This window comes from Pavona decussata, unplaced genomic scaffold (genome assembly GCF_977016875.1).
Source record: "Pavona decussata unplaced genomic scaffold, jaPavDecu1.1 SCAFFOLD_234, whole genome shotgun sequence".
Taxonomy (NCBI): domain Eukaryota; kingdom Metazoa; phylum Cnidaria; class Anthozoa; order Scleractinia; family Agariciidae; genus Pavona; species Pavona decussata.
Window position 1 is genome coordinate 2,022,501 of NW_028145639.1, and position 25,700 is coordinate 2,048,200.

General features: G+C 40.4%; 4 protein-coding genes across 4 annotated transcripts in view; all 4 read right to left on the minus strand.

The window, feature by feature from the left end:
* LOC146458097 (adenosine receptor A3-like) overlaps nucleotides 1–382 on the minus strand; it is a 1,762-nt gene extending 1,380 nt beyond the window's left edge. Inside the window, exon 1 of the mRNA XM_085091306.1 lies at nucleotides 1–382. This exon is cut by the window's left edge and continues 1,380 nt beyond it. The gene's annotated coding sequence lies outside the window, so the exon portion shown is untranslated.
* A 2,301-nt stretch (nucleotides 383–2,683) lies between these two features.
* LOC146458098 (uncharacterized) lies at nucleotides 2,684–4,456 on the minus strand. Its single transcript, XM_085091318.1, has one exon. It carries the CDS (start codon nucleotides 4,396–4,398, stop codon nucleotides 3,502–3,504), a length of 897 nt encoding a protein of 298 aa, XP_084947444.1. The 5' UTR covers nucleotides 4,399–4,456; the 3' UTR covers nucleotides 2,684–3,501.
* Nucleotides 4,457–8,612: 4,156 nt separating this feature from the next.
* Nucleotides 8,613–10,345, minus strand: LOC146458099 (uncharacterized). Its single transcript, XM_085091294.1, has one exon. The coding sequence runs from the start codon at nucleotides 9,825–9,827 to the stop codon at nucleotides 8,853–8,855; it is 975 nt and encodes a 324-aa protein (XP_084947420.1). The 5' UTR covers nucleotides 9,828–10,345; the 3' UTR covers nucleotides 8,613–8,852.
* Nucleotides 10,346–17,667: 7,322 nt separating this feature from the next.
* LOC146458100 (adenosine receptor A3-like) lies at nucleotides 17,668–18,564 on the minus strand. The gene has a single exon (XM_085091215.1). It carries the CDS (start codon nucleotides 18,562–18,564, stop codon nucleotides 17,668–17,670), a length of 897 nt encoding a protein of 298 aa, XP_084947341.1.
* Nucleotides 18,565–25,700: the final 7,136 nt, after the last annotated feature.

Below are 25,700 nucleotides of genomic sequence, written 5' to 3' on the forward strand. Positions count from 1 at the left end.
TGGTTAATTTTCAAAGCGAGCATGATACTTGTTTGTACTTCAATTGTTGATTGACGTCTTTGGGTATCATGGCGCGTTATTATTGTGAAAATCCAACATTTCAAATCAAGAACGGCATACACACAGCAGACGTTTCTTAATCAAGCGACACATATACAAATCAAAGAGCGTGCACTTGCAATGACCAGCCTGTCTGCCTTACTTTCTCAAATCAACGCTTACATACTGGTCGAGCGAACGACATACGAATCAAACAGATGGTTTCCAAATGTAATAATGTAATAATGGAATGGAAGCTTCACATAACGAGCCAATCTCGTATCCAGAGTCCTCAGGCTCTTTGGTCAGCGGTAACTGGCAATCTGATAAAAATACAACATTTTCAAAACTGACAGCCTAAGCTGTTTTAAAATAGCTTATGGGTGTTTAAACTGTTTATTCATTTTCTTGCTTAGTCTTTATTTCATTCTTTCTTTCTTTTTTCTGATTTAGTCTTGCACATTGTTCGTGGAAAGGATACAGGAAGTAAAGCCAGTGAATTTGCTTCGCGAACATAACACCTGCATTATTCAGCAACCATAGATTATTTCAATTTACTGCTCTCACTGACAGGAAAAGGAGAAACAAGTTATGAATTTGCCTGTTAACAGCAGTCTATTAGGCCAGTGATTAGAACAGCCTCTTATTTTATTTTTTGTCATTTATTAATTGCTTTACCTTTAACATACTTAATGAACTCAAGTCACGAAGAAAAATAAGGGTCTGTCTCTGTGTATAAAATGAACAGCAGGTGTTCGCTTGTGTAAAGAAAATAATATTCAAACCTGATGAAAGCAGACCTGATTACAAGCAGCGTCAGCCATTGCCAGTAACTTGTGATCAACATATACAAAATAACAGGCAATGACGCAGTTTAGCTAGAGTTGTTCTTCGGAAGTAAGCCATACAACATCGATCACTTGTTTACCCAAATCAATATTTAAAACGAGATGGAAAGATTAATGGAAAGTTACTTTTTAATTTCTTTTTAGTCCATCCATGATACTCTTTGATTCGGCTACGTTAGTCAGTTGTCAAAGTGAAAACGAGTATGCTATTATATGTTGCTTTAATTGTTGGTCACTGAAGCCGGAAATCACTTATTTCAAAATTAGTTTCTGTTGTCAAAATTTAAAATTTAAGACCAAATATCAAAAACAAGACAATTTGCTAGCAGTGTGCCGATAACAAAATCGGCTCCTAGACTGCGGAACTCAGGCGCTTAAACTCTACTTAGAATAGTAAAAATTGAGCTTAGCATAGATCTAGTTTCTACGTGCTGTTTTCTGTCCCCAGGCTAAAAATAGTTAATATGCAAAGAAAGTTCTATGTCGGAGGCAGATCCCGCGATCAGCCGATGATATAGCCTCGACGAAATCCGTTCAAGCCTCATTGATGAGAACTTTTCACTGGAGATTCGTCATGAAACGGTTGTTTAAAGAGCCTAAGAGAATTGAAGAAGATCAATTGATTACGAGAGGCTTTGTTTGTACACTGTTCGGTTGCGATAACCTGTCTTTTTTCAGCTATTACTTGAAACTGTGCTTTATTCGGCTTTCTTTAAAAACGCGAAGCTGACAACTTCTGTACGACATGCACGGTGCACAGGTGTGGATATTAGAATTTTCTTACGTTGTCTAAAAACAAGCATATTTCACTCCACAATAAACCCTCTTAATGAGTCCAAGATTTTTGGGTGCCTCAGTGGTCATAATATCGACAACTTTTGGAAATCTGAAATCAAGAGTTTTTTGGGGAAATAGTGTGGAGAAAAGATCAAAAGTTGCTTTTATCCTGGAGATTCGGTGACCGGTAAGGGAGACCGGGAGATTCTTTCCGTATCCGGGATACTCTCACATAAATCCAAGAGAATGTCAACTTTCACTGTCCACTTTTCTTTTTTTGAGAATTTCGTTCGCAAACTAAAAATTTAGATTTGCAATCTTTCGACTCATGAATGGCTTGACTCTGGCAAGGAATTAAATGACAGAAAGAAAGAAACAAGCAAACTGCGTTACACCACTATTCGCACAAGATATTCCGTGAGCAGCGGTTAGTCGTTCCTTGATATACATAATTTATGTACATTTCCCATGATTCTCTCTTCCCTTTTCATAAATAAATTTATAGACTAAAGGGCTTTAAGAGGGCAGTTGTCTCAAGCTTGAAACTCTTTAAAGTAAACAGTTTAATAGTTTAAACGTTGTGCACACGCCTCTCTGGGGGAGAGGGGGGGGGGGGGCAAACACCTGTAAAATTAAAGGAACTGAATGTATGGACGTGTGGCCGATTTTGAGTCTACGCTCGAATATCTGTTTTAAAGGGAAATGTCATATGCTTATTTTTGATAAATAAGGAGGGAATATTCAAGCTGCAATGGCCGTATAACAAAAATTTTAAAATTTCATACAAACCCTCTTGATTAATATATGCAAATTTCCTGCGAAATTATGAGCCGCATGAGAAGATTTCTAATGACAGTTTATGAATGCTGTACTCTATGTATTGTGTAATCTTCAATCAGGTAGATGATGTATATAAAAGTAATTTTTAAGTTTGTCCATTTCGAGCGTAGTTATGTTTCAAAGTTGGTCAAAATACAACACTTAATATTAGCCATGTTTGTCTCCAACACAGGAGAGCGTATGCGAAAAGGTCGATTGGCGAAATATATTACGGTAAACTTCGGCGTTTTAAAAACTGTCAAAGCGCGAGCGAAACTAGTGACAGTTGCCAGAGTACAATAAAAACAAAAGTCAGTAAAGCCTTTGAGAAATAGAGGCAGCGTTCAGATTTTCAGAAGGCAGGGTAAAATCCAGCCGTCTTCAGAAATTATCAGTTTACGCAAAGAACAGTACTGAATGCTACATAAAAGAAGAACATTTACAAATATATGAGCATGACTGCCGTCAAAACGGCGACGTTGAAGCAATCGACCATACATCATGTTTGCATTTTAGAGGTCAATAACTACCGGTGTTGTTTTCAATATCCAAATGTTTACACCGTTTGAGTTTTCGCTGGCTTCTTTTTTATTCTGGTCACATGACCCACCAAGTACTCTTGCGACTTAAAATTTTGAAAACCTCTTCCGTGGAACAAACATCACCAAACAGGTTATCTGAGGTTTAGACTATCTCCCAGATGCAATGTGTAGAAAACTTTCCATAATACTATATATCCTCGTCTCATACATTTCGTCTGCTTCAGCTGAGTTGTTAGCTGCTCGCTGAGCTTTTTCGCGTCAAATGTATGCTGGTGAATTTGTCAACCTGCCAACCTCCTCGATCAGACCTGAACTAAAAACTGACCGTAAATACTTAACGTATTCTGATGAAAATACTACCTACTTGCACGAATTTCTGTTCTCGACGTTTTGAAGGGCACGCCGGTATTTGCAGCTTAGATGAGAGAATTTTAGAAGAAATAATTAGTCCATTGTTTAGTTGGTGTGTCCTTTCCTCAGTTCTGACTTATAAATACGTTTCGCAGTATGTTCATGATATTGTGTCGAATGTCTCTCATCTTCCAGCTGTAAATCAGAGGATTGAGAGATGAATTCAGGAACAACAGAGTTATAGCGTAACGCTGTATGATGGTAAGAAGAGGATCAGAGCTACCGGTTACAACGATAGTCCACAAAATACAAGTGTCTGGTAAATAACAAAGCACAAACGCAACATAAACGTAAATTGCAGTGATCGCGTATTTTTTAATCCTTCCAACATTCGCCATTGCAACATTTTGTGCTAGTTGCTGTACTTGAAGAGCTTGGATGTGTTGTTGGTGTTGTCGTACGGCCATGTATATCTTGTAGCTAAGAACTGCTACAGTTATTAAGCAAGCCACCTTAATGATGGCAAAAATCACGTAAATAAGATTCACTGGGGTCCACGGCCTAACAAAGGAAAGAAATACGCTGAACAGCCAAATTACAGTTACCACAGCAACAACACGCTTGTGAGTCACAAGTTCCTGGTACCGGAGATGAAGATGAATGGCCAAGAATCTGTCTGCACTCAGAGCTGCGACACCAAAGAACGAGGCAAAGACAAAGAGATTCGCTAAAATGAGTAACATCTTATACATGACATTATGATTATGAGCTGGATTATTTTCAGCGTTTTGTTCCAACCCCATGGCAAGAAGTGCAATATACAAAGGTTGCACCAGTAAACCAACACCAAGATCAGAAACAGCCAGACTCAGGAGTAATGTTTTCAAAGTCTTTGGTAACGATGAAGTTTTTCTTATCGCGAGAATTGAGATGCTGTTCAACATGGTGGCGGTACAGCATAACAAAGCGTTTAAGATGCAATTAGCGATGTAAAATGAGCGGAATACTTTAGCTACAGCCATTGAAAATATAAAACAAGTTGAAATGCATGTTTTTTGCAGAAAGGTAAGAAAAACGTTAAATTTGAATTTTAATATTTACGACGCTTCCTGTCAATATTCTTCATGGAAATACGTTTCACTGTCCCTGCGACGTGATGTACCATTATCCACGGACCGTCGTATAACTGATGATCGTAGACCAGGTTACACGCGCAACAGCTTGAATTTCGTACAGAATGGAAACAGAACTAGTGTAAAAACAACAGAAGAGACATTTGTGAGGCTTACCCGTGAGTTGCAGTGGAAAGCCAAGATACGACATGGATCGCCTGTTTTTCCAAATCGGCAGTTAATTGAGCGAAACTTTGTTTTATATAGGGTTGCATTTATTACAAAGCAGTTCAACAATTCTTAAGAAGCTACTTCGTTAATTGTCAAACTGAGCATGATATTTGTTTGTTCTCTTATTGCTGATCGACGTCATTGGCTATCATGGTGCTTTTTTACTGTCAAAATTCAACATTGCAAATCGAGCATCATTTACATGACCTTTACACAGCAGTTTATGCATTAAGCGACGTCTATACAAATCGAGCAGCGTGTACTCACAATGACCGGCATATTTGTGTTACTCTCTCAAATGAAAGACAGTCTGTAAAAATTGACTGTTCAATTTCCTGGTCGAACGGACGACATACAAATCGAACAGACGGTTTCCAAATGGAATCGAAGCTTCAGAAAACCAGCAGACAACCCATGATTCCTTGCAGGGGTGATCTATGTCCGCTACATATCTAGTTCGCGGGCTCGAACAATCTCTTCTCTTCCCACCAGGGCGAAAACACAGGTAAACTTAAAGTTGCATTAATATTCATGAATATTTCATTTCAAGAACTTTGGACAGTTCCGCTTTTGAATTAAAAATTGTTATCAATTAAAATACCTGTTGTCGTCCTTTTCGACATAAAGGCTTCCGATAGCAGAATTTCATGGGTCTTCATCTACGCTACGGCACCTTTAAATAGAACTGAACGTCGTCTTGTTGGTAAATTTCGAGAGAATTTTAACACTAACGATGCGAACAATATCAACTTTAAGGTATTTTAATGGGTAACAAAACATAATAGCGAGTATTGTAAGTTAATAAGTAAGCTAATGCCGTCGCCCTTTTTCTTCCCCGATTATCCGCAACCGAATCAGGTTATGGTCTTTCTGAGTATTGATAGTAGTATTCCGTCTTCCAGCAGTCGTACAGCTTATACGGGAAGGTAACCTTTCGGTTGTGGTGGAGTGTCATTTACTTTTCTTCAGACCACTAGACCTCTGAAAAAAGTGGTCAGGTGTTTCCATAGGAACAATGGGCAGGAGTATAATTTCTCTGGGTTTTCATTTTTTTGTGTATTTGTTTGCTTTTAATATAAAGCTATCAAACGAATCAGGGCCTATTCGCCCAAGATATTTGATGAGCAGCGGTTAGTCACGAATATTTATAAATATTCCTTGATATGCTATTTATGTCAGTATTTTCCATGATTCTCTCTTTACCTGTGATAAATATTTATCAAACCAAAGGGTTTCAAGAAGGCAGTTGGATCAAGCTTAAAACTCTTAAAAAACAGCTCAGTAGTTTAAATGTTATGCACGCTCTCCCTAAACATGCAGACACCACAAACGAAGAATTTTTATTTGTCCGAGTTACTTGTGGCGTTTTGCGCCGTTAGTAGACACTTTCGCAGTTTTTGAAGCCTGCATCTTGACTGGGGATAAACACCTGTAAAATTGAAGAAACTGTATGGACCTGTGGCGGATTTGGAACCTCCGCTCGAATATGTCTTTTAAAAGGAAAATGTCATATGCTTACTTTCGATAAATAAGGAGGAAATTTTCAAGCTATAATAGCTGTAAAACGAAAATTTTAAAAATTCATATAAACCCTCCTTATTAAATATGCAAATTTACTTCGAAATTGGAGGCGACACCGAGTGGTCCTGGGTTTTGGGGAAGAAGTAATTGAGATAACGTATACCCCCCTTTAAGAGCTTGCATCCGTCATATGATCAATATGATCATCATAGTCATTCGTCTCGGTTCAGCAGCGGATTAAGACGTGTTTTTGTTTTTTCAAGGTAAGCATATATAATTCACAGGTTCCCGGTTTTTCCTCTCTATTTCTCTTTATTGTGTTCTGAATTTTCTTTTGTTTAGGGTTATTTTTAATTACGTTCCCCTTCATTACCTTTATTTACCATTTTCTCCTGCATTTGTTTCGTTTTTCCTTGTTTTATTTCCGGACCGCGTGGCGCTAATCAATCTTTCTGTTGGCGAGATGCGAAACTACACTTTCTCCAAAAGTTCTCGTTTTAGGTCATACTTTCGTTTGATGATGCATCTGGTAGCCTGGGCTTTGGCACCATTTCTGGTTCACAGTGGTGCTATGGGAAATGATCATCTAGCTGGCAGCATAGGAATATAACCTTTTAAGAATTTTATCCTGTTGTGTTGAGTTCGTACTTGTGGGGTAAAGACATGACCAATCAACGTATTCTGTTTTTTACTGATAATGAAGCTTTGGTCCATGTTATTAATAAGCAATTCTGCCGGGACAAAGACTTGATAGTGTTTGTACGTAAGCTGGTGTTGGTCTGTCTCTCTAATATAATAACATCGTCTTTAAGGCCAAGTATACTCCAGGCTTATGCAACACATTAGCTGATGCATTGTCTCGTTTCCAGTTGCAGACCTTCAAACAGCTGGCACCGGCTTACATGCAACCATGTCCCACAGAGATACCTCTGCATCTGCAGCCTCCCAATTGGCCAACATAGCATCTTTTTTGTTGAGGTCCAGTCTCCAGCCTTCTTCCATACCCACCTACAAACGGGCATGGAAACTTTTCCACCAGTTTTTCGCAAATTTATTTCAACTACTATTTCCAGAGTTACCTATCTCACCCTCTGTTTTGGCCCTGTTTATCGCATATTTATTTAATAGGCATTACGCTCCATCCACTGCCAATACCTATGTCTCCGCCCTTGGGTCTTCTCATAAGTTGATGTCTCTTTCAGACCCCACTAAACTTTTTTTTATGTATGTCAAATGCTCAAAGGATACCACAAAAAGGGGTTTCGCCTTGATAGTCGTTTACCAATTTCCCTTCCAATTTTACACAGGCCGATTTTAGTTGCTCCTCAGCTTCAGGGGTCCCCTTACCAACTTTGTCAATTCCAGGCCATGTGCTCCTTAGCCTTCTATGCATTCTTGCGGTTAGGTGAAACAACTTCTATCCCTTCACCGGCCTCCTCTCGTCCTCTCCAGCTGTACCAGAGCACAAATGTGCTCCCCACCACAGGTGACCTGGTTTCTTATAAAGTCACTTTTGGGAATTACAAACATCAGTACAATGCACACCCCTTTTCAATCATTGTCTCCTGTCAGTCTGTGTCTTGTCGTGTTACCTTATTAACTTAATATTTGGCTTTTCGAGGTTTTCTTCCGGAACCACTTTTCATGACAGTGAATGGGTTACCAGTTACTCGATTTTGGTTTTCAACTCAACTTTCCATAGCGATACAGCTTTGTGGCTTTTCCCTCTTCGGTTACAAGGGCCACAGCTGTCGTATCGGTGCGGCCTCACATACTGCAGAGGAGGGTTTCTCTGCTGCCCAGATTCGGCTGTTAGGACGGTGAAAATCCAAAATTCATTCCAAAAATTAAATATTTACGGCTGCCTTGCTTGTCTTCTTTGCCATTATGTAATATTTTTATGCTTGTCTTGCTTTTTGAGTGGGCAGTTAGCAAGGGCGGCTGTCTTTCAAGAGGTCAAGGTTTGTCAATTTTTCCTCTTAGCTAGAATTTACGTATTTTCACTGATTCCCAGGAGCAGCTAGAAAGGGCAGCTGTCTACCCTGGTGTCACATTGAATTGTTTTGTTTGGACAGGAGCCACTAGCAAGGGCGGTGGTTTCCCATGATTTTTGATGCATAGTTGATTCAATAGTGTACTATCATAATTCCCCATTTCTTTTCTCATCTTGGTCCAGCTAGCAAGGGCGGCTGTATCAACCTGTTTTTTTTTTTTTTCCAATTATTGCCGCTATCGCCTCCCAACAGTTTATTCCTATGCACAGTTAGCAAGGGCGGCAGCTGTCTTAATTAATTCACTATAACTTATAGATAATAATAAAATCTTTTTTACAAAACCTCAATTAAAATCCTATTTACAATCAACTTGCTGTTACAAAAAATCCAATCAATTCATCGAAACACTATTCATTCACAAATTCTAAAAAAAGAAGTAACTTAATCTTACATAGAAGAAGAGGAAATAGCTATAATCAATAATAAAAGTTCAAAATTCTATAAAATAAAGAATTCCATTATGCAGAGATATTAGGATCATATAATCGAATCACACTAATGACGGCTAAACCAATGTCCATAAAAAGCCCTAAGTATAAAAGCATATAGACACGTATTTCAGATATCCGCACTAGCGACATTTATTTCACAGTCTAATGATTGCTCTATCTTGCTACGAAACGGCGTTCGCGAACCTCTGACGCATGCATGTACCGATCTTAAGAGTTCAAACGAGATCTGTGTCCTGAGCCAAGTGATTACAACATGATAAGGCTCGGTGTCTTTCTGAGCTATCTTGTCTGCGAGATGCTTTAAGAACCGCTGACATTCGTTTCCCATTCCGCCATTGGTTCCAAACACTAAAGGCGTAAACGAACCCATTTCTACATCTAACACCCGCTGCTGGTACTTGCGCTTCTTCCGTTCTTCTTGCTCTTTGAACACTTCCGATGTTGGCTTGCTCTGGTAACACTTGGAATTGACGTGCGTAACTCTAACATCAAAAAATGCCGTAACTCCTCTTGCCCAGAAGCCTCCCGCTTTGATGTCCAACCTTGCCTCAGAACTTGTAACAGCGCTCCTCAAATGAAATCGCTCGTTGTCCAGGGGTTGAAGGCGTGGTTCGATTTTGACATTATTGCAGATCTTGTCGATGAATGTCGTTAACAAGTTCCGTACACCGTCATGTCTCTGCGCTACAAACCCCCCCTTTTTACAAGAGAGAGCGTGACTAACGGTGAATTTATCCCCACATATGCAATGACTTGGTAAATCGACTAAGGGCAAGTCATAACGCAAGCGCAGCGAGTCTCTGAACTCTTGCTTGTAGAGGGCTAAACCTTTGTCTGCGAGAGGCATCGCATTCAGCCAAGAACTTGCCCCCTTGTCCCTCGATTGGTTAACCAGACGCAGCATGCCTGGGGAGAGGCTTGAATCAATGCTATCCATTTTCTCTTTGGCACTTGCTCTCTTAAGTGATTGTTGATGCCTCTTTAGCTCCTCCGTAGATCTTTTTCCTGGCACCATGATGGAACTCTGTGAACTCTGTTGATCCAGTTCGCAAGGGCAACTGCCTCTTTCAGGTATTATCATATCCTCAGCTATTCGCTGGTTCCTCTTGTCTGCTGGCTTTGCCTGGGGTGGGGCAGCATCGGTGTTGTCTTCACGATGCTTATGGCGTTTTCTGTGCCCTCACCTTTACTGGGCCAGATTATGGATCTATCAATGATTATTCAAACTGCATATTCTGAATAAAAGCGGCTATGAACCTATGCTCATAGCCAGTTTGGTCCAACTCTGGTAGTCTTGATTCTTTGCCCAGTAATCCGAGCTCAGGCAAGCCAGCATACATTACAGCCATTATATTATACATGTTAGGATGGAAGGGAAAAGCATAAATAATTTTTAAACTAAAAGGTTTTAAGAGGGCAGTTGGTTGAAGCTTAAAACTCTTAAAGTAAACAGCTCAGTAGTTTAAATGTCATGCACGCTCTCCCTAATCAAGCGGACACCACCAACGAAGCATTTTAATTTGCCCGAGTTGCTTTCGGCGTTTTGTGCCGTTAGTAAACTTTTTCGCGGTTTTTAAAGCCTGCATCTTAACTGGGGGACAAACACCTGTAAAACTGAAGAAACAGTGTGGACGTGTGGCCAATTCGGAGCCCCGCTCGAATGTCTTTTAAAAGGGAAATATGGCATACTTATTTTCGATAAATAAGGAGAGCCATAATACTCTAGCTGTACAGGCCGTAAAACGGAAATTTTGACAATTCATACAAACCCTCCTGATTAAAATATGCAAATTTGCTGGGAAATTTGTAGCGACACGATAAGTTTTCGAATCACAGTTTGAGTGCTGTGCCCTCTGTATTGTGCTAGTATTCAATCAGGTGGACTATGTATAAAAAATGCTTTTTAAGGTCAATTTTGAGCGCAGTTATGTTATTTCAAAGTTGGCTAAAATCCCATGTTTAGTACAAGCCATGTTTGTCTCCTAACCAAGATAGCGTCCGCAAAAAGGTCGATTGGTGAAATGTATTACGGTAGACATCTTCGTTTAAAAAACCGTCAAAGTGCGTGCGCAACTAGTGACAGTTGCCACAGCGCATTAAAAACAAACGTCAATAAGCCGTCGAGGATTAGAGGCAGCCTTCAAATTTTCCCAGGGCAGGGTAAAATCCAGCCCTCTCAAAGAAATACCAGTTTAAGCAAAGAACAGTAATGCTACATAAAAGAAACACATTTACAAATATATGAGCATGACTGCCGTCAAAACGGCGAGGTTGACGCAATCGACCCGCATACATCATGTTTGCGTTTTAGAGAACGATAACCACCGGTGCTGTTTTCAATATCCAAATGTTTACACCGTTTGAGTTTTCGTTGGCTTCTTTTTCATTCTGGTCACCTAACCTACCAAGTACTGTTCCGACTTGAAATTTTGAAAACCTCTTCCGTAGAACAAACGTGACCAAACAGGTTATCTGAGGTTTAGATTATTTCCTAGAAGTAATGTATAGAAAACTTTCCATAGTACTATCCATCCTCGTTTCATTACACCTGCTTCAGCTGAGTTGTCAGCTGCTCACTAGGCTTTATCGCGTCATATGTATGCTGGTTAGTGAATTTGTAAACCTGTCAACCTCCTCGATCAGACTTGAACTAAAAACCGGCCATAAATACTTAACGTATTCTGATGAAAATACTACCTACTCGCACGCCTTCCTGTTCTTGACGTTATGAAGGGCACGTATTTGTGGCTTAGATGAGAGAATTTTAGAAGAAATCGTTAGTCCAATGTTTAGTTGGTGTGTCTTTTTCTCAGTTCCCACTTGAAAATGCGTTTCTCAATATGTTCACGGTATTGTGTCGAATGTCTCTCATCTTCCAGCAGTAAATCAGAGGATTGAGAGATGAATTCAGGAACAACAGAGTTAAAGTGTAATCCTGTATGATGGTAATCAGAGGGTCAGAGTTACGGGTTATAGCGATAGTCCACAAGATACAATTGTTTGGTAAATAACAAAGTACAAACACAAGATAAACGTAAATTGCAGTGACCGCGGATTTCCTCAGCCTTCCAACATTCGCAATTGCAACATTCTGTGCTAGTTGCTGTACCTGAAGAGCATGGATGTCTTGATGGTGTTGTCGTATGGTCATGTATATCTTGTAACTAAAAGGTGCTACAGTTATTACACAAGAAACAAAAATGATGGCAAAAATCACGTAAATGATATTTTTTGAGGTCCACAGCCTAACCAACGAAAGAAAAAAACTGGACAGCTAAATTGCAGTTACCACAGCAACAACACGTTTGTGAGTCACAAGTTCCTGATATCGGAGATGTAGATGAATGGCCAAGAATCTGTCTGCACTCAGAGCTGTAACCCCCAAGAACGAAGCAGTAGCAAATAAAGTCCCTAAGATAAGAAACGTCTTATCCACGACTTTATGATTATGAGCTGGATTATTTTCAACGTTTTGTTCCAACTCCATGGCAAGATGTGCAATGAAAAAAGGTTGCACCAGTAAACCAACAGCAAGATCAGAAACAGCCAGACTCAGGAGTAATGTTTTCAAAGTCCTTGATAACGATGAAGTTTTTCTTATCGCGAGGATTGAGACGCTGTTTAACATGGTGGCAGTACAGCATAACAAAGCGTTCAAGATGCAGTTAGCGATGTAAAATGAACGGTATTCTTCAGCTTCAGCCATTGAAAATATAAAACAAGTTGAATGTATATTTTTTGCCGAAATGTAAGAAAAACTTTCAATTTGAATTTCAATTATCAGGACGCTTCCTTTTAATATTCTTCAAGGAAAGACGTTTCACTGTCCCCGCGACGTGACGTACAAAATTATCCACCGTCGTATAACTGATGATCGTAGTCTAGGTTACTACTACAAGAACTTGAATTTCGTACAGGTTGGATGCAGAACTAGTCCAAAAACAACATAAGAGACATTTATGAAGCTTACCCGTGAGTTGACGTGGAAAGCCAAGATACGACATGGATCACCTGCTTTTCGAAATTGACACCTAACGGAGCAAAACTTCGTTTTTTTGTAGGGTTGCATCTTTCACACGCGAAAAATATTCAACAATTGTTTAGAAGCCTCTTGGTTAATCTTCAAAGCGAGCATGATACTTGTTTGTACTTCAATTGTTGATTGACGTCTTTGGGTATCATGGCGCGTTATTATTGTGAAAATCCAACATTTCAAATCAAGAACGGCATACACACAGCAGACGTTTCTTAATCAAGCGACACATATACAAATCAAAGAGCGTGCACTTACAATGACCAGCCTGTCTGCCTTACTTTCTCGAATCAAAGCTTACATACTGGTCGAGCGCACGACATACGAATCAAACAGATGGTTTCCAAATGTAATAATGTAATAATGGAATGGAAGCTTCACATAACGAGCCAATCTCGTATCCAGAGTCCTCAGGCTCTTTGGTCAGCGGTAACTGGCAATCTGATAAAAATACAACATTTTCAAAACTGACAGCCTAAGCTGTTTTAAAATAGCTTATGGGTATTTAAACTGTTTATTCATTTTCTTGCTTAGTTTTTATTTCATTCTTTCTTTCTTTTTTCTGATCTAGTCTTGAACGTTGTTCGTGGAAAGGATATAGGAAGTAAAGCCAGTGAATTTGCTTGGCGAACATAACACCTGCATTATTCAGCAACCATAGATTATTTTAATTTACTGCTCTCACTGACAGGAAGAGGAGAAACAAGTTATGAATTTGCCTGTTAACAGCAGTCTTTTATCCCAGTGATTAGAACAGCCTCTTATTTTATTTTTTGTCATTTATTAATTGCTTTACCTTTAAAATACTTAATGAATTCAAGTCACGAAGAAAAATAAGGGTCTGTCTCTGTGTATAAAATGAACAGCAGGTGTTCGCTTATGTAAAGAAGATAATATTTAAACCTGATGAAAGCAGACGTGGTTACAAGCAGCGTCAGGCTCGATCCTTCAGATAGGAAACAAAGCCACTGCCAGTAACTTGTAATCAACACATATAAAATAACAGGCATTGAGGTAGTTTAGCTAGAGTTGTTCTCCGGAAGTAAGCCATACAACATCGATCACTTGTTTACCCAAATGAATAATTAAAACGAGATGGAAAAATTTATGGAAAGTTACTTTTTAATTTCCTTTTAGTCCATCCATGACACTCTTTGATTCGGTTACGTTAGTTGTCAAAGTGAAAACGAGTATGCTATTATATGTTGCTTTAGTTGTTGGTCACTGAAGCCGGAAATCACTTATTTGCATAATTGGTTTTTGTTGACAAAATTTAAAATTTAAGACCAAATATTAAAAACAAGACAATTTGCTAGAGTGTGCCGATAAGAAGATTGGCTCCTAGACTGCGGAATTCAGGCGCTGAAACTCTACTAAGAACAGTAAAAAGTGAGCTTAGCATAGATCTAATTGTGCTGTTTTCTGTCCCCAGGCAAAAAATAGTTAATATGCAAAGGAAGTTCTATGTCGGAGGCAATTGACGCGACCAGCATAAGATCATAGGCTTGACGAAACCCGTTCAAGCCTCACTGATGAGAAATTTTCACTGGAGATTCGACATGAAGCGGTAGTTTAAAGAGCCTTAGAGAATTGAAGAAGATCAATTGGTTACGAGAGGCTTTGTTTATACACTGTTCGGTTGCGATAAATTCTCTTTTTTCAGCTATCACTACAAACTGTGCTTTATTCGGCTTTCTTTAAAAACACAAAGCTGACAACTTCTGTACGACACGGTGCACATGTGTGGATATTAGAATTTTCTTGCTTGTCTAAAAACAAGCATATTTCATCCCACAATAAATGATGAGTCAAATTTTTTGGGTTGCCTCAGTGGTCATAATATCGACAACCTTTGGAAATCTGGGGGGGGGGGGGGAAGTGTGGCGAAAGATTAAAAGTTGCTTTCATCCGGGAAATTTGATGACCAGTATGGAAGATCGGGAAATTCTCTCCGTATCCGGGATACTCCAACATAAATCTGGGAGATATATGGGTGTCTACTTTCACTGTCTACTTTTTTTTTTTTTTTTTAGAATTTCGTTCGCAAACTAAAAATTTAGATTTGCTATCTTGTGACTCATGAATGGCTTGACTCTGGCAAGGAATTAAATGACAGAAAGAAAGAAACAAGCAAACTGCGTTAAAACATTATTCGCCCAAGATATTCCGTGAGCAGCGGTTAGTCGCGATAATTTATTCCTTGATATACATAATTTATGTACATTTCCCATGATTCCCACTTCACCTTTCATAAATAAATTTATAGACTAAAGGGTTTTAACAGGGCAGTTGTCTCAAGCTTGGAACTCTTTAAAGTAAACAGTTTAATAGTTTAAACGTTGTGCACACTCTCCCTTATCAAGCGGACGACAGAAACGCGAGTTGCTTTGCGGCGTTTTCTGCCGTTGATAGACATTTTCGCGATTTTTGAAGCCTGCGTCTTGACTGGGGGCCGGGGGGCAAACACCTGTAAAATTAAAGAAACTGTATGGACGTCTGGCCGATTTGGAGTCTCACTCGAATATCTGTTTAAAGGGAAATGTCATATGCTTATTTTTGATAAAACAGGAGGGAATATTCAAGCTGCAATGGCCGTATAACAAAAATTTTAAAATTTCATACAAACCCTCTCTGCGAAATTATAAGCCGCATGAGAAGATTTCTAATGACAGTTTATGAATGCTGTACTCTATTTATTGTGTATTAGTATAATTACTCAGGTGATTATAGAGATTCTCTTGATCTGATTGGTCGAGGATTGCGTCATATCCTGCTATAATCACCTCGCGCGAGGTGATTATAGCGGGAGCACTAACTTTCAAAATGGCCGCTTGGCGATTTGTTGATGTTTCTGAGGAAGAAGTAAATAGGCTTACAGAAAATGCAATTCCGAAAGGCACTAAAGATGCAGCTAAGTCCGAGGTGACACTTTTCGAAGGCAAGATATGAAAATTTTGCTAATTGTGATAAAGAAAACCCTTGTAAATTGCATGTTGTCGATGTCGATGACTTAAAATGAAGACAACAAATTAAGTTAAATTCGGCAAGATTTTTTTTTTCTTAACAGAATGATTTCACAAACAAAACGAATTTAAGACAGAATTTGAAAGCATGGAAGTAAACAAGATGAATAAATGTCTCTGTAAGTTTTACGTTTCAGTGACGAGAAAAGAAAACAGTTGTTATAATCCGAAAACTAGTTTGTTGTCGTTTCGAGCGGCTCTCGACCACAATCTAAAATCACCGCCTCACAACAAAAAATTTCGATCTGCCACAACCATGTACTTGTTTACCGAAGCCAATAAAGAACTTAATTCCTACCTGAAGCAGCTTATCTCCGAGGGCAATTTACAAACGTCCGTTAACCGGCGAAGCCATCATGTCAACAAGAAATTGTGCAATAAAATGCCATCGCTAACACTTGTGATGCCGGCTCGAGTTTTACACCAAACAGCCTGGTTCATCTCCATCTATTTTGGTAAACGGGTCGGAGAAACCCAACATTCATTCACAGAAGTCAGTGCTTCGTCTCAATGAAGCGGCAGTTAAAGAATACTGACATTCTGCTTGAGACCGTGTGCAGTTTATCGATTGCGCATGTGATTTCGATTGAGCATGTGATCGACAGACTGCGCGTCTCTGTTCATTGACGCGTGACAATTTGAAACAAACAAACATGCAAAATCGACCTTTTTCAGACGTTTCTTGTTTTTCTCTGATAATCACCTGAGTAATTATACTAAAACAATTATTCGCCTCAGGCTCAGTAAATATTGGTGAATATTCCCCTCGACGATTCACCAATATTTACTTCGCCTTCGGCGAATAATTGTTAAATATTCAATCAGGTAGATGATGTATATAAAAACAATTTTTAAGTTTGTCCATTTCGGGCGTAGTTACAATGTTTCAAAGTCAGCCAACATCCAACACTTAATATTAGCCATGTTTGTCTCCCAACCAAGACAGCGTCTACGAAAAGGTCGATTGGTGAATGTATTAGGGTAAACATCTGCGTTTTAAAAACCGTCAAAGCGCGTGCATCACTGTCAGTCTAGTGACAGTTGCCACAGCGCATTAAAAACAAAATTCAGTAAGCTTTTGAGGAATAGAGGCAGCGTTCAGACTTTCCCAAGGCAGGGTAAAATCCAGCCATCTTCAAAAGTTATCAGTTTACGCAAAGAACAGTAATGCTAAATAAAACACGAACATTTACAAATATATGCGCATGACTGCCGTCAAAACGGCGAGGTTGAGGCAATCGACCATACATCATGTTTGCATTTTAGAGAAAGATAACCACCGGTGCTGTTTTCATATACAAACCTTTACACCGTTTGAGTTTTCACTGGCTTCTTTTCAATTCTGGTCACGTGACCTACCAAGTACTGTTGCGACTTAAAATTTTGAAAACCTCCTCCATGGAACAAACATGGCCAAACAGGAGGCTGAGGAGATTCAGACTTTTTCCTAGATAGGATGTTAAGGAACTTTCCATAGCACTATTTGTCCCCCTCCCCCTCTCACACATGACATCTGCTTCAACTGAGTTGTTAGCTGCTCACTGGGATTCGTTCGCGTTCTATGTATGCTGTCCATAGTGAACCTCCTCGATCAGTAACTTGTACTGAAAACCGATCGTCAGTACTTTCGCAATCTGATAAAAGAGGTACTACCTACTCGCATGCCGCTTGTTTCTCGGTCATGAAGGACACGTATTTGTAGCTAAGTTGAGGGAATCTCGTTGAAAGTGAATACCGGTGTATGAAAATTCATGCATTTGAACTGCAAGTTGCGTATATAGCTATGATGACCATTCATTTATTCATGAAGCAGTTATATTTCAGAAGAAATCATACGCACGCTGTTTAGTTGGTGTATCCTTTCCTCAGTTCCCACTTGAGAATGCATTTCGCAATATGTTCATGATATTGTGTCGAATGTCTCTCATCTTCCAGCTGTAAATCAGAGGATTGAGAGAAGAATTGAGAAAAATCAGAGTAAAAGTGTAACGCTGTAAGATGGTAATCAGAGGACCAGAGTTACCGGTTATAGCGATAGTCCACATAACCCCATTGTCTGGTAAATAACAAAGCACAAACACAACATAAACGTAAATTGCAGTGACTGCTGATTTTCTGAGCCTTCCGAAATTCGCCATTGCAACATTCTGTGCTAGCTGCTGTACTTGAAGAGCGTGGATCTGCTGTTGGTGTTGTCGTACGGCCATGTATATCTTGCAACTAAGAACTGCTACAGTTATTAAGCAAGCAACATTAATGATGGCAAAAATCACGTAAATAATATTCACTGGGATCCACAGCCTAACCAACGTAAGAAATACACTGAACAGCCAAATTGCAGTTAACACAGCAAAAACACGTTTAAGCGTCACTAGTTCCTGGTATCGGAGATGAAGATGAATGGCCAAGAATCTGTCTACACTCAGAGCTGTGACACCAAAGAACGAGGCATACACAAATAAATTCAATGGGATGAAAAATGCCTTGTACACGACATTATCATTATGAACTAGATTGTTTACAGCGTTTTGCTCCAGGTCCATGATAAGAACTGCAATGTGCATAGGTTGCACCAGTAAACCAACACCAAGATCAGAAACAGCCAGACTCAGGAGCAATGTTCTCATAGTCTTTGGTAACGATGAAGTTTTTCTTATCGCGAGGATTGAGACACTGTTCAACATGGTGGCAGTACAGCATAACAAAGCGTTCAAGATGCAATTAGCGATGTAAAATGAGCGGTATTCTTCAGCTACAGCCATTGAAAGTATAAAACAAGTTGAATGGATATTTTTTGACGAAATGAAAGAAAAACTTTCAATTTGAATTTTAATATTCACGACGCTTCCTACTAATACTCTTCAAGGAAAGACGTTTCACTGTTCCTGCGACGTGACGTACAAAATTATCCACCGTCGTATAACTGATGATCGCAGACCAGGTTACTGCATTAGCTTGAATTTCGTTCAAGATGGAAACAGAACTAGTGTAAAAACAACATAAGAGACATTTGTGAGGCTTATCCCTGAGTTGTAGTGGAAAGACAAGATACCATATGGATCACCTGTTTTTCCAAATCGACAGTTAATTGAGCGAAACTTTGTTTTATATAGGGTCGTGTTTATCACATGGAAAAAAAACAATTCAACAATTATTTAGAAGCCCCTTCGTTAATTGTCAAAGCGAGCATGATATTTGTTTCTTCTCTAATTGTCGATCGACGTCATTGGGTATAATGGCGCGTTTTTACTGTCAAAAATCAACATCGCAAATCGGGCATCATTTACAGACCTTTATGCAGCAGATGTTCCTAAATCAAGCGACGTCTATACAAATCGAGCAGCGTGTACTCACAATGAGCGGCATATTTATGTTACTTTCTCGAATCGAAGACATTCTGTACAAATTGAGCGTGCGATTTACTGGTCGAACGGACGACATACAAATCGAGCAGACGGTTTCCAAATGGAATCGAAGCTTCAGAAAACCAGCAGACAACCCATGATTCCTTGCAGGGGTGATCTATATCCGCTGCTTATCTAGTCCGCGGGTTCGATGTATCTCTTCTCTTTTCACGTGGGCGAAAACATAGGTAAACGAAGTTTAATGAATATTGCATTTCAAGAATTTTGGACAGCTCCGCTTTTAAAACAAAAATTGTTATCAATTAAAATACCTCTTATCGTCCTTTTCGACATAAAGGCTTCCGATAGCAAAATTTCATCGGTCTTCATATACGCTACGGCACCTTTAAATAGAAATTGTATGTCGTCCTGTTGATAAAAGGTTAAAAAAAAAAAAGAACCAAACAAAAGAAGGCAGTGCAAAATTTCAGCAAATAGTGTTAAAACACTAACAATGCGAACAATATAAACTTAATGGTATTTCAATGGGTAACAAAACATAATAGCAAGTATTGTTAATAAATAAACTAAGGTCATCGCCCCGAATCAGGTTATGGCCTTTCTGAGTATTGATAGTAGTTTTCGGTCTTCCAGCGGTGGTACAGCATGTACGGGAAGGTAACCTTTCGGTTGTAGTGGAGTGTCATTTACCTTTTCTTCACGTACTCAGACCACTAGATCTCTGAAATAAGTGGTCAGGCGTTTCCATAGAAACACCGGCCCATGGATAATTTCTCTGGGTTTTTATTTTTTTGTGTGTTTGCTTGTTTTGTATATAAAGCTATCAAACGAATCGTGGCCTATTCGTCCAAGACATTTGGTGAGCAGCGGTTTATCACGAAAATTTATAATATTCCTTGATACGCTTTTTATGTATTTCCCATGATTCTCTCTTCAATTATCATAAATAAAATATTTGCCTGCAAATAGAACTTTGATGCCTTTTCCCGCCTTTGTTAGTAATTAATTGGTCCGAGTGGTCCTGGGTTTTGGGGAAGAAGTAATTGAGATAAGGTATACCCCCCTTTAGGAGCTTGCATCAGTCATATGATCATACCATAGTCATTCGTCTCGGTTCAGCAGCGGATTAAGACGTGTTTTTGTTCTTTCAAGGTAAGCCTATATAATCCACAGGTTCCCGGTTTTCCCCCTCTATTTCTCTCTATTGTGTTTTGAATTTTCTTTTGTTTAGGGTTACGTTCCCCTTCATTACAATTATTTACCATTTTTCCTGCATTTGTTTCGTTTTTCCTTGCTTTATTTCCGGACCGCTTGGCGCTAATCAATTTTTCTTTTGGCGAGATGGAAACTACACTTTCTCCAAAAGTTCTCGTTTTAGGTCATACTTTCGTATCCGATTAGCTCATGATCTTAAGAACGATTTCGATCCGCGTGCCTCCGAGACTTTTAATCTACAGGGGCAAGTTTACGTGCGTTTTCATGGCACCGGCGGACGCACGGTCCCAAATTGATCAAATATGACCTGGGTGTCTGAGTTTGCCCCAGACATTGTTATTCTAGAAATTGGAACCAGTGATTTAACTGTCAGTGCACCCGAGGACGTAGGTTCCGCTATTGATGATTTTGTTCGTTTCCTTCGCTGTTCCTTCGCAGTGAAAATCATTAGCGTCTGTGAGGACCTCCCTCGTGGAACAACTTATCCATTTGCATGGGTCGGATTTCAACAAGGCGGTGCCGATTTTAAACAATTACCTCAGAGTTGTTTTAGACGAGCAAGAGAGTGTTTTCTGTTGGCGCCATGTCGGCTTTTACGAACCCAACTGTGATCCATATTTGCCCGGTGGAGTTGACATGAATTCCGTGGGCCAGTATTGGCTGAATCGCAGCTGTCGAGGCGCCATTATTAAGGCTTTAACAATGCTTGCTAAGTAAATTTAGGGCGTTTGCGTTTGTCCTTTGGTACTTTCCCACTCACCCCTTTATTACTTTTCTTTATTAGCTAGCGGTTGTTGCCTCATGTTTTATTTTACACTTTGTTATACGCATGCTGTTTAATTGGGGATTTGTGTCACCGGTTGCTTTTTTACGGACTTGCTGTTGCGGCGACCTTTGTTTAGCCATGCTTGTCCTTTGTTTTACATGTTACGTGCCCCAGTTGCTCTGTCTTTTACTTGTTTATTTTGGGCTTCGTGTCTCATTTTTTATATTTTTAGACCCCCTTTTGCTCTGTTTCTATTTTGATTCATTGAGGCCTTGTCTCATTTTTTACATTGTTTAGACCCCCTATTGCTCTGTTTTATTTTTGATTCATCGAGGCCTCGCGTTTCACTTTTACATTGTTCACTGAGGCCTCGTGTCTCATTTTTACATTGTTTAAAGCCCCTGTTGCTCTTTGGTTGATTCATTGAGGCTTTCTGTCGTTTTACATTGTTAATAGAAACCATGTACCTCTGTTTGTATTTGTTTACTTGAGATCTCGCGTCTCATATTTTCCGTTGTCTTGAGCCACTGCTGCTCTAATTTATTCCCCTTTTTCCTGGTTGATTATCAAATACCCCTTAGGCCTCTGGGTCTCTTTGCCTCTGTTTTGGCTTCTCTTTCACAGATGACTCCTCGTCGTTCACAAGGCCAAAAACGTCCAAGCCAGCAGGCCCTAGGGTCCCTCGTATCAGTGCCAAGCCGTCGTCGTCGCCATCAACAGCCGGCGGGTGACCCTGGCCAAGTGCACGAAGACGGAGTTGGCCCTAGCCAAGTGGGCAGTGAACATTTGGGTGATGCATTGCCTGCGATCAGCGGCAGTGTTTTTCCACCTGCCTCATCAGCAGCTCTCCCTCCTGGTGTACTGCAGCACATCATAGCAACGGTCACGGCAGAAGTAACCAAGAAGCTTGAAGAGGTACAGGAGCCCACCACAGAGGCCCCCGTGCCATCATCTAATGAGGGGGTGGTTGGGCAGACAGAAACGTCTTTGCAGGGTGCGATTGCCTCTTTACAATCCTCCCTGGCATGTGAGGCCCTGTCTTCCTACACTTCCCCTCAACCCAAGGACATCTTCAGTTCGATTAGCATACCTGCCGACGCCAGAGTCCCTCTCAAATTAAAAAACTAAGATTTGAGAGGAACAGTACATTGACTTTGACTCCCTGTTGGTGTCTCCTGTCCAAAATGGGAGGAACCAATTCACCCTCCAGTATTTGGATGAAGGGTCGGAGCTCTCCTTAACTCTTGAGCCCTTAGTCAAGCCAAAGAAAATATCTACCTTCGAATTCTGGCCTCAGGCCTTCCATGTGTTTGTGGCGGTTTATTCGAGTAAGAACCCCCAGGCTGCTCCTGTCCTTATGAAATATGTGTCCATTATACAAGACCTTGCCACTAAGGGCCACAACTGGCGCTACTATGATGAAAATTTTCGTCTTCTCCGCCAGTCCCCATTCACCGCTGTGCCTTGGGGTAATGTCCATTAGGAGTTATGGCTCCTGGCCCAGAACAGTTCCCAGTCCCGTACACCCCAGTCCAATACAGGCAGTGGCAAAATAAATCAGGCTGTTAGTGTCACCAGGAGCTACTGTTTTAAATATCACCAGGGAGGGGAATGCTCAGAGTGTTTTTTTAAGCATACTTGCTGTAAGTGCGAGGGGCCGTATCGGGCCCTGCATTGTAGTTTTCGTTGCTTTAACAGAAATTCTGGTAACAAGTCCCAAACTCGTGGACCACTTAAGCCTAGTGGTGGCCCTTGCCCATCCCCAGGGATCCCCCGCCCAGTTACCAACACCCATAAAAGTTGATCACCTCTTATATTTTCTTTCTGGGCATACCAATTCAATTGTAGAATTTTTGTCTGCAGGGTTTACACATGGTTTTCCCCTACATTTTGAAGGCTCCCAAGTTTCCAGTAGTGCACCTAATCTTTCGCCAACCTTACGGAATCCGGAAGTTGTTGATGCAAAACTCAACAAGGAACTTGCTGCCCATAGGCTCGCCGGTCCTTTTTTCTCTCCCCTTTTTCAGTGTTTCGGGTCTCTCCACTGGGTCTGGCGCTCAAGAAGTCTCCTGGGGAATTCCGTTTAATTCCCCACCTTTCGTTTCCGAAGGGCTCCTCTTTGAATGATGGGATTTATCCTGAGAATATTCGGGTTTCCTATGCCACTGTAGAGGATGCAATTCATTTCATCAAGTCTGTTGGCTCTGTGTGTTTTCGTGCTAAGACAGATATAAAAAATGCCTTTCGGATTATGCCTATTAACCCACAAGACTACCATCTCTTAGGGATATGTTGGAATGGTCTTTATTACTATGACCGGGCAATGCCTATGGGCTGTTCCAGTTCCTGCAAAACTTTCGCAACCTTTAGTACTGCAATTGAATGGATTGCCCAACAGAAATTGAACATTAAGTGCATTTTGCACCTCCTAGATGACTTCCTAATTGTTGCCCCTACTAAGGAGCTTTGTCACCATTAACTAAATTTGTTTTTAATGCTATGCAGTTATTTGGGCATTCCCATGGCACCGGAGAAAACCATAGGCCCGGCATCCATAATTACCTTTGCCGGTATCGAATTAGATTCTGTTTTAATGGAGGCTCTTCTGCCACATAAGAAGCTTGTGAAGTGTCGCATGTTAGTTTTTGGAATTCCTCACCCGTAGGAAAGTCACTCTGAAAGCAATTCAGTCGTCGACAGGCTTTCTTAATTTTGCTTGTTCAGTAGTGGTTCCAGGCCGAGCCTTTCTGCGTCGTTTTATTGATCTAACCATTAGTGTTCGAGCCCCTCATTTTCTTATCCGGTTATCACGGGATTTGGCAGACTTTAATTTCTCTCCGGGTTTAATGGTCGTTCGTTTTTCCTCTCAGATGCATGGTGTACTTCAACTCAGCTTGAACTATTGATGATGCATCTGGTAGCCTGGGTTTGACACCATTTCTGGTTCACAGTGGTGCTATGGGAAATGACCATCTAGCTGGCGGCATAGGAATATAACCTTTTAAGAATTTTATCCTGTTGTGTTAAGTTTGTACTTGTGGGGTAAAGACATGACCAATCAACGTATTCTGTTTTTTACTGATAATGAAGCTTTGTTCCATGTTATTAATAAGCAATCCTGCCGGGACAAAGACTTGATGGTGTTTGTACGTAAGCTGGTGTTGGTCTGTCTCTCTAATATAATAACATTGTCTTTAAGGCCAAGTATATTCCAGGCTTATGCAACACATTAGCTGATGCATTGTCTCGTTTCCAGTTGCAGACCTTCAAACAGCTGGCATCGGCATACATGCACCCATGTCCCACAGAGATACCTCTGCAACTGCAGCCTCCCAATTGGCCAACATAGCATCTTTTTTGTTGAGGTCCAGTCTTCAGCATTCTTCCATACCCACCTACAAACGGGCATGGAAACTTTTCCACCAGTTTTTCGCAAATTTATTTCAGCTACTATTTCCAGGGTTACCTATCTCACCCTCTGTTTTGGCTCTGTATATCGCATATTTATTTAATAAGCATTACGCCCCATCCACTGTCAATACCTATGTCTCCGCCCTTGGGTTTTCTCACAAGTGGATGTCTCTTTCAGACCCCACTAAATTTTTTTTATGTATGTCAAATGCTCAAAGGATACCACAAAAAGTGGTTTCGCCTTGATATTTGTTTACCATCTTTTACACAGGCTGATTTTAGTTGCTCCTCAGCTTCAGGGGTCCCCTTACCAATTTTGTCAATTCCAGGCCATGTGCTCCTTAGCCTTCTATGCATTCTTGCGGTTAGGTGAAATGACTTCTATCCCTTTACAGGCCTCCTCCCCTCCCCTCCCCTCCAGCTGTAACAGAGCACAAAGTTGCTGTCCGCCATAGGTGACCTGGTTTCTTATAAAGTCACTTTTGGGAATTACAAACATCAGTACAATGCACGCCCCTTTTCAATCATTGTCTCCTGTCAGTCTGTGTCTTGTCGTGTTACCTTATTAACTTAATATTTGACTTTTCGAGGTTTTCATCCGGGACCACTTTTCATGACAGTGAATGGGTTACCGGTTACTCGATCTTGGTTTTCAACTCAACTTTCCATAGCGATACAGCTTTGTGGTCTTTCCCCCTCCTGTTACAAGGGCCACAGCTGTCGTATCGGTGCAGCCTCACATGCTGCAGAGGAGGGTTTCTCTGCTGCCCAGATTCGGCTGTTAGGACGGTGAAAATCCAAAATTCATTCCAAAAATTAAGTATTTACGGCTGCCTTGCTTGTCTTCTTTGCCATTATGTAATATTTTTATGCTTGTCTTGCTTTTTGAGTGGGCAGTTAGCAAGCGCGGCTGTCTTTCAAGAGGTCAAGGTTTGTCCAATTTTTCCTCTTAGCTAGAATTTACATATTTTCACTGATTCGCAGGAGCAGTTAGAAAGGGCGGCTGTCTACGCTGGTGTCACATTGAATTGTTTTGTTTGGACAGGAGCCACTGACAAGGGCGGTAGTTTCCCATGATTTTTGGTGCATAGTTGATTCAATGGTGTACTATCATAATTCCACATTTCTTTTCTCATCTTGG

Excerpts from the sequence above, each read along its gene's own strand:
- LOC146458099 (XM_085091294.1), bottom strand. The coding sequence starts at position 9,827 with ATGATAATACCTGAAAGAGGCAGTTGCCCTTGCGAACTGGATCAACAG.
- LOC146458098 (XM_085091318.1), bottom strand. The coding sequence starts at position 4,398 with ATGGCTGTAGCTAAAGTATTCCGCTCATTTTACATCGCTAATTGCATC.
- LOC146458100 (XM_085091215.1), bottom strand. The coding sequence starts at position 18,564 with ATGGCTGTAGCTGAAGAATACCGCTCATTTTACATCGCTAATTGCATC.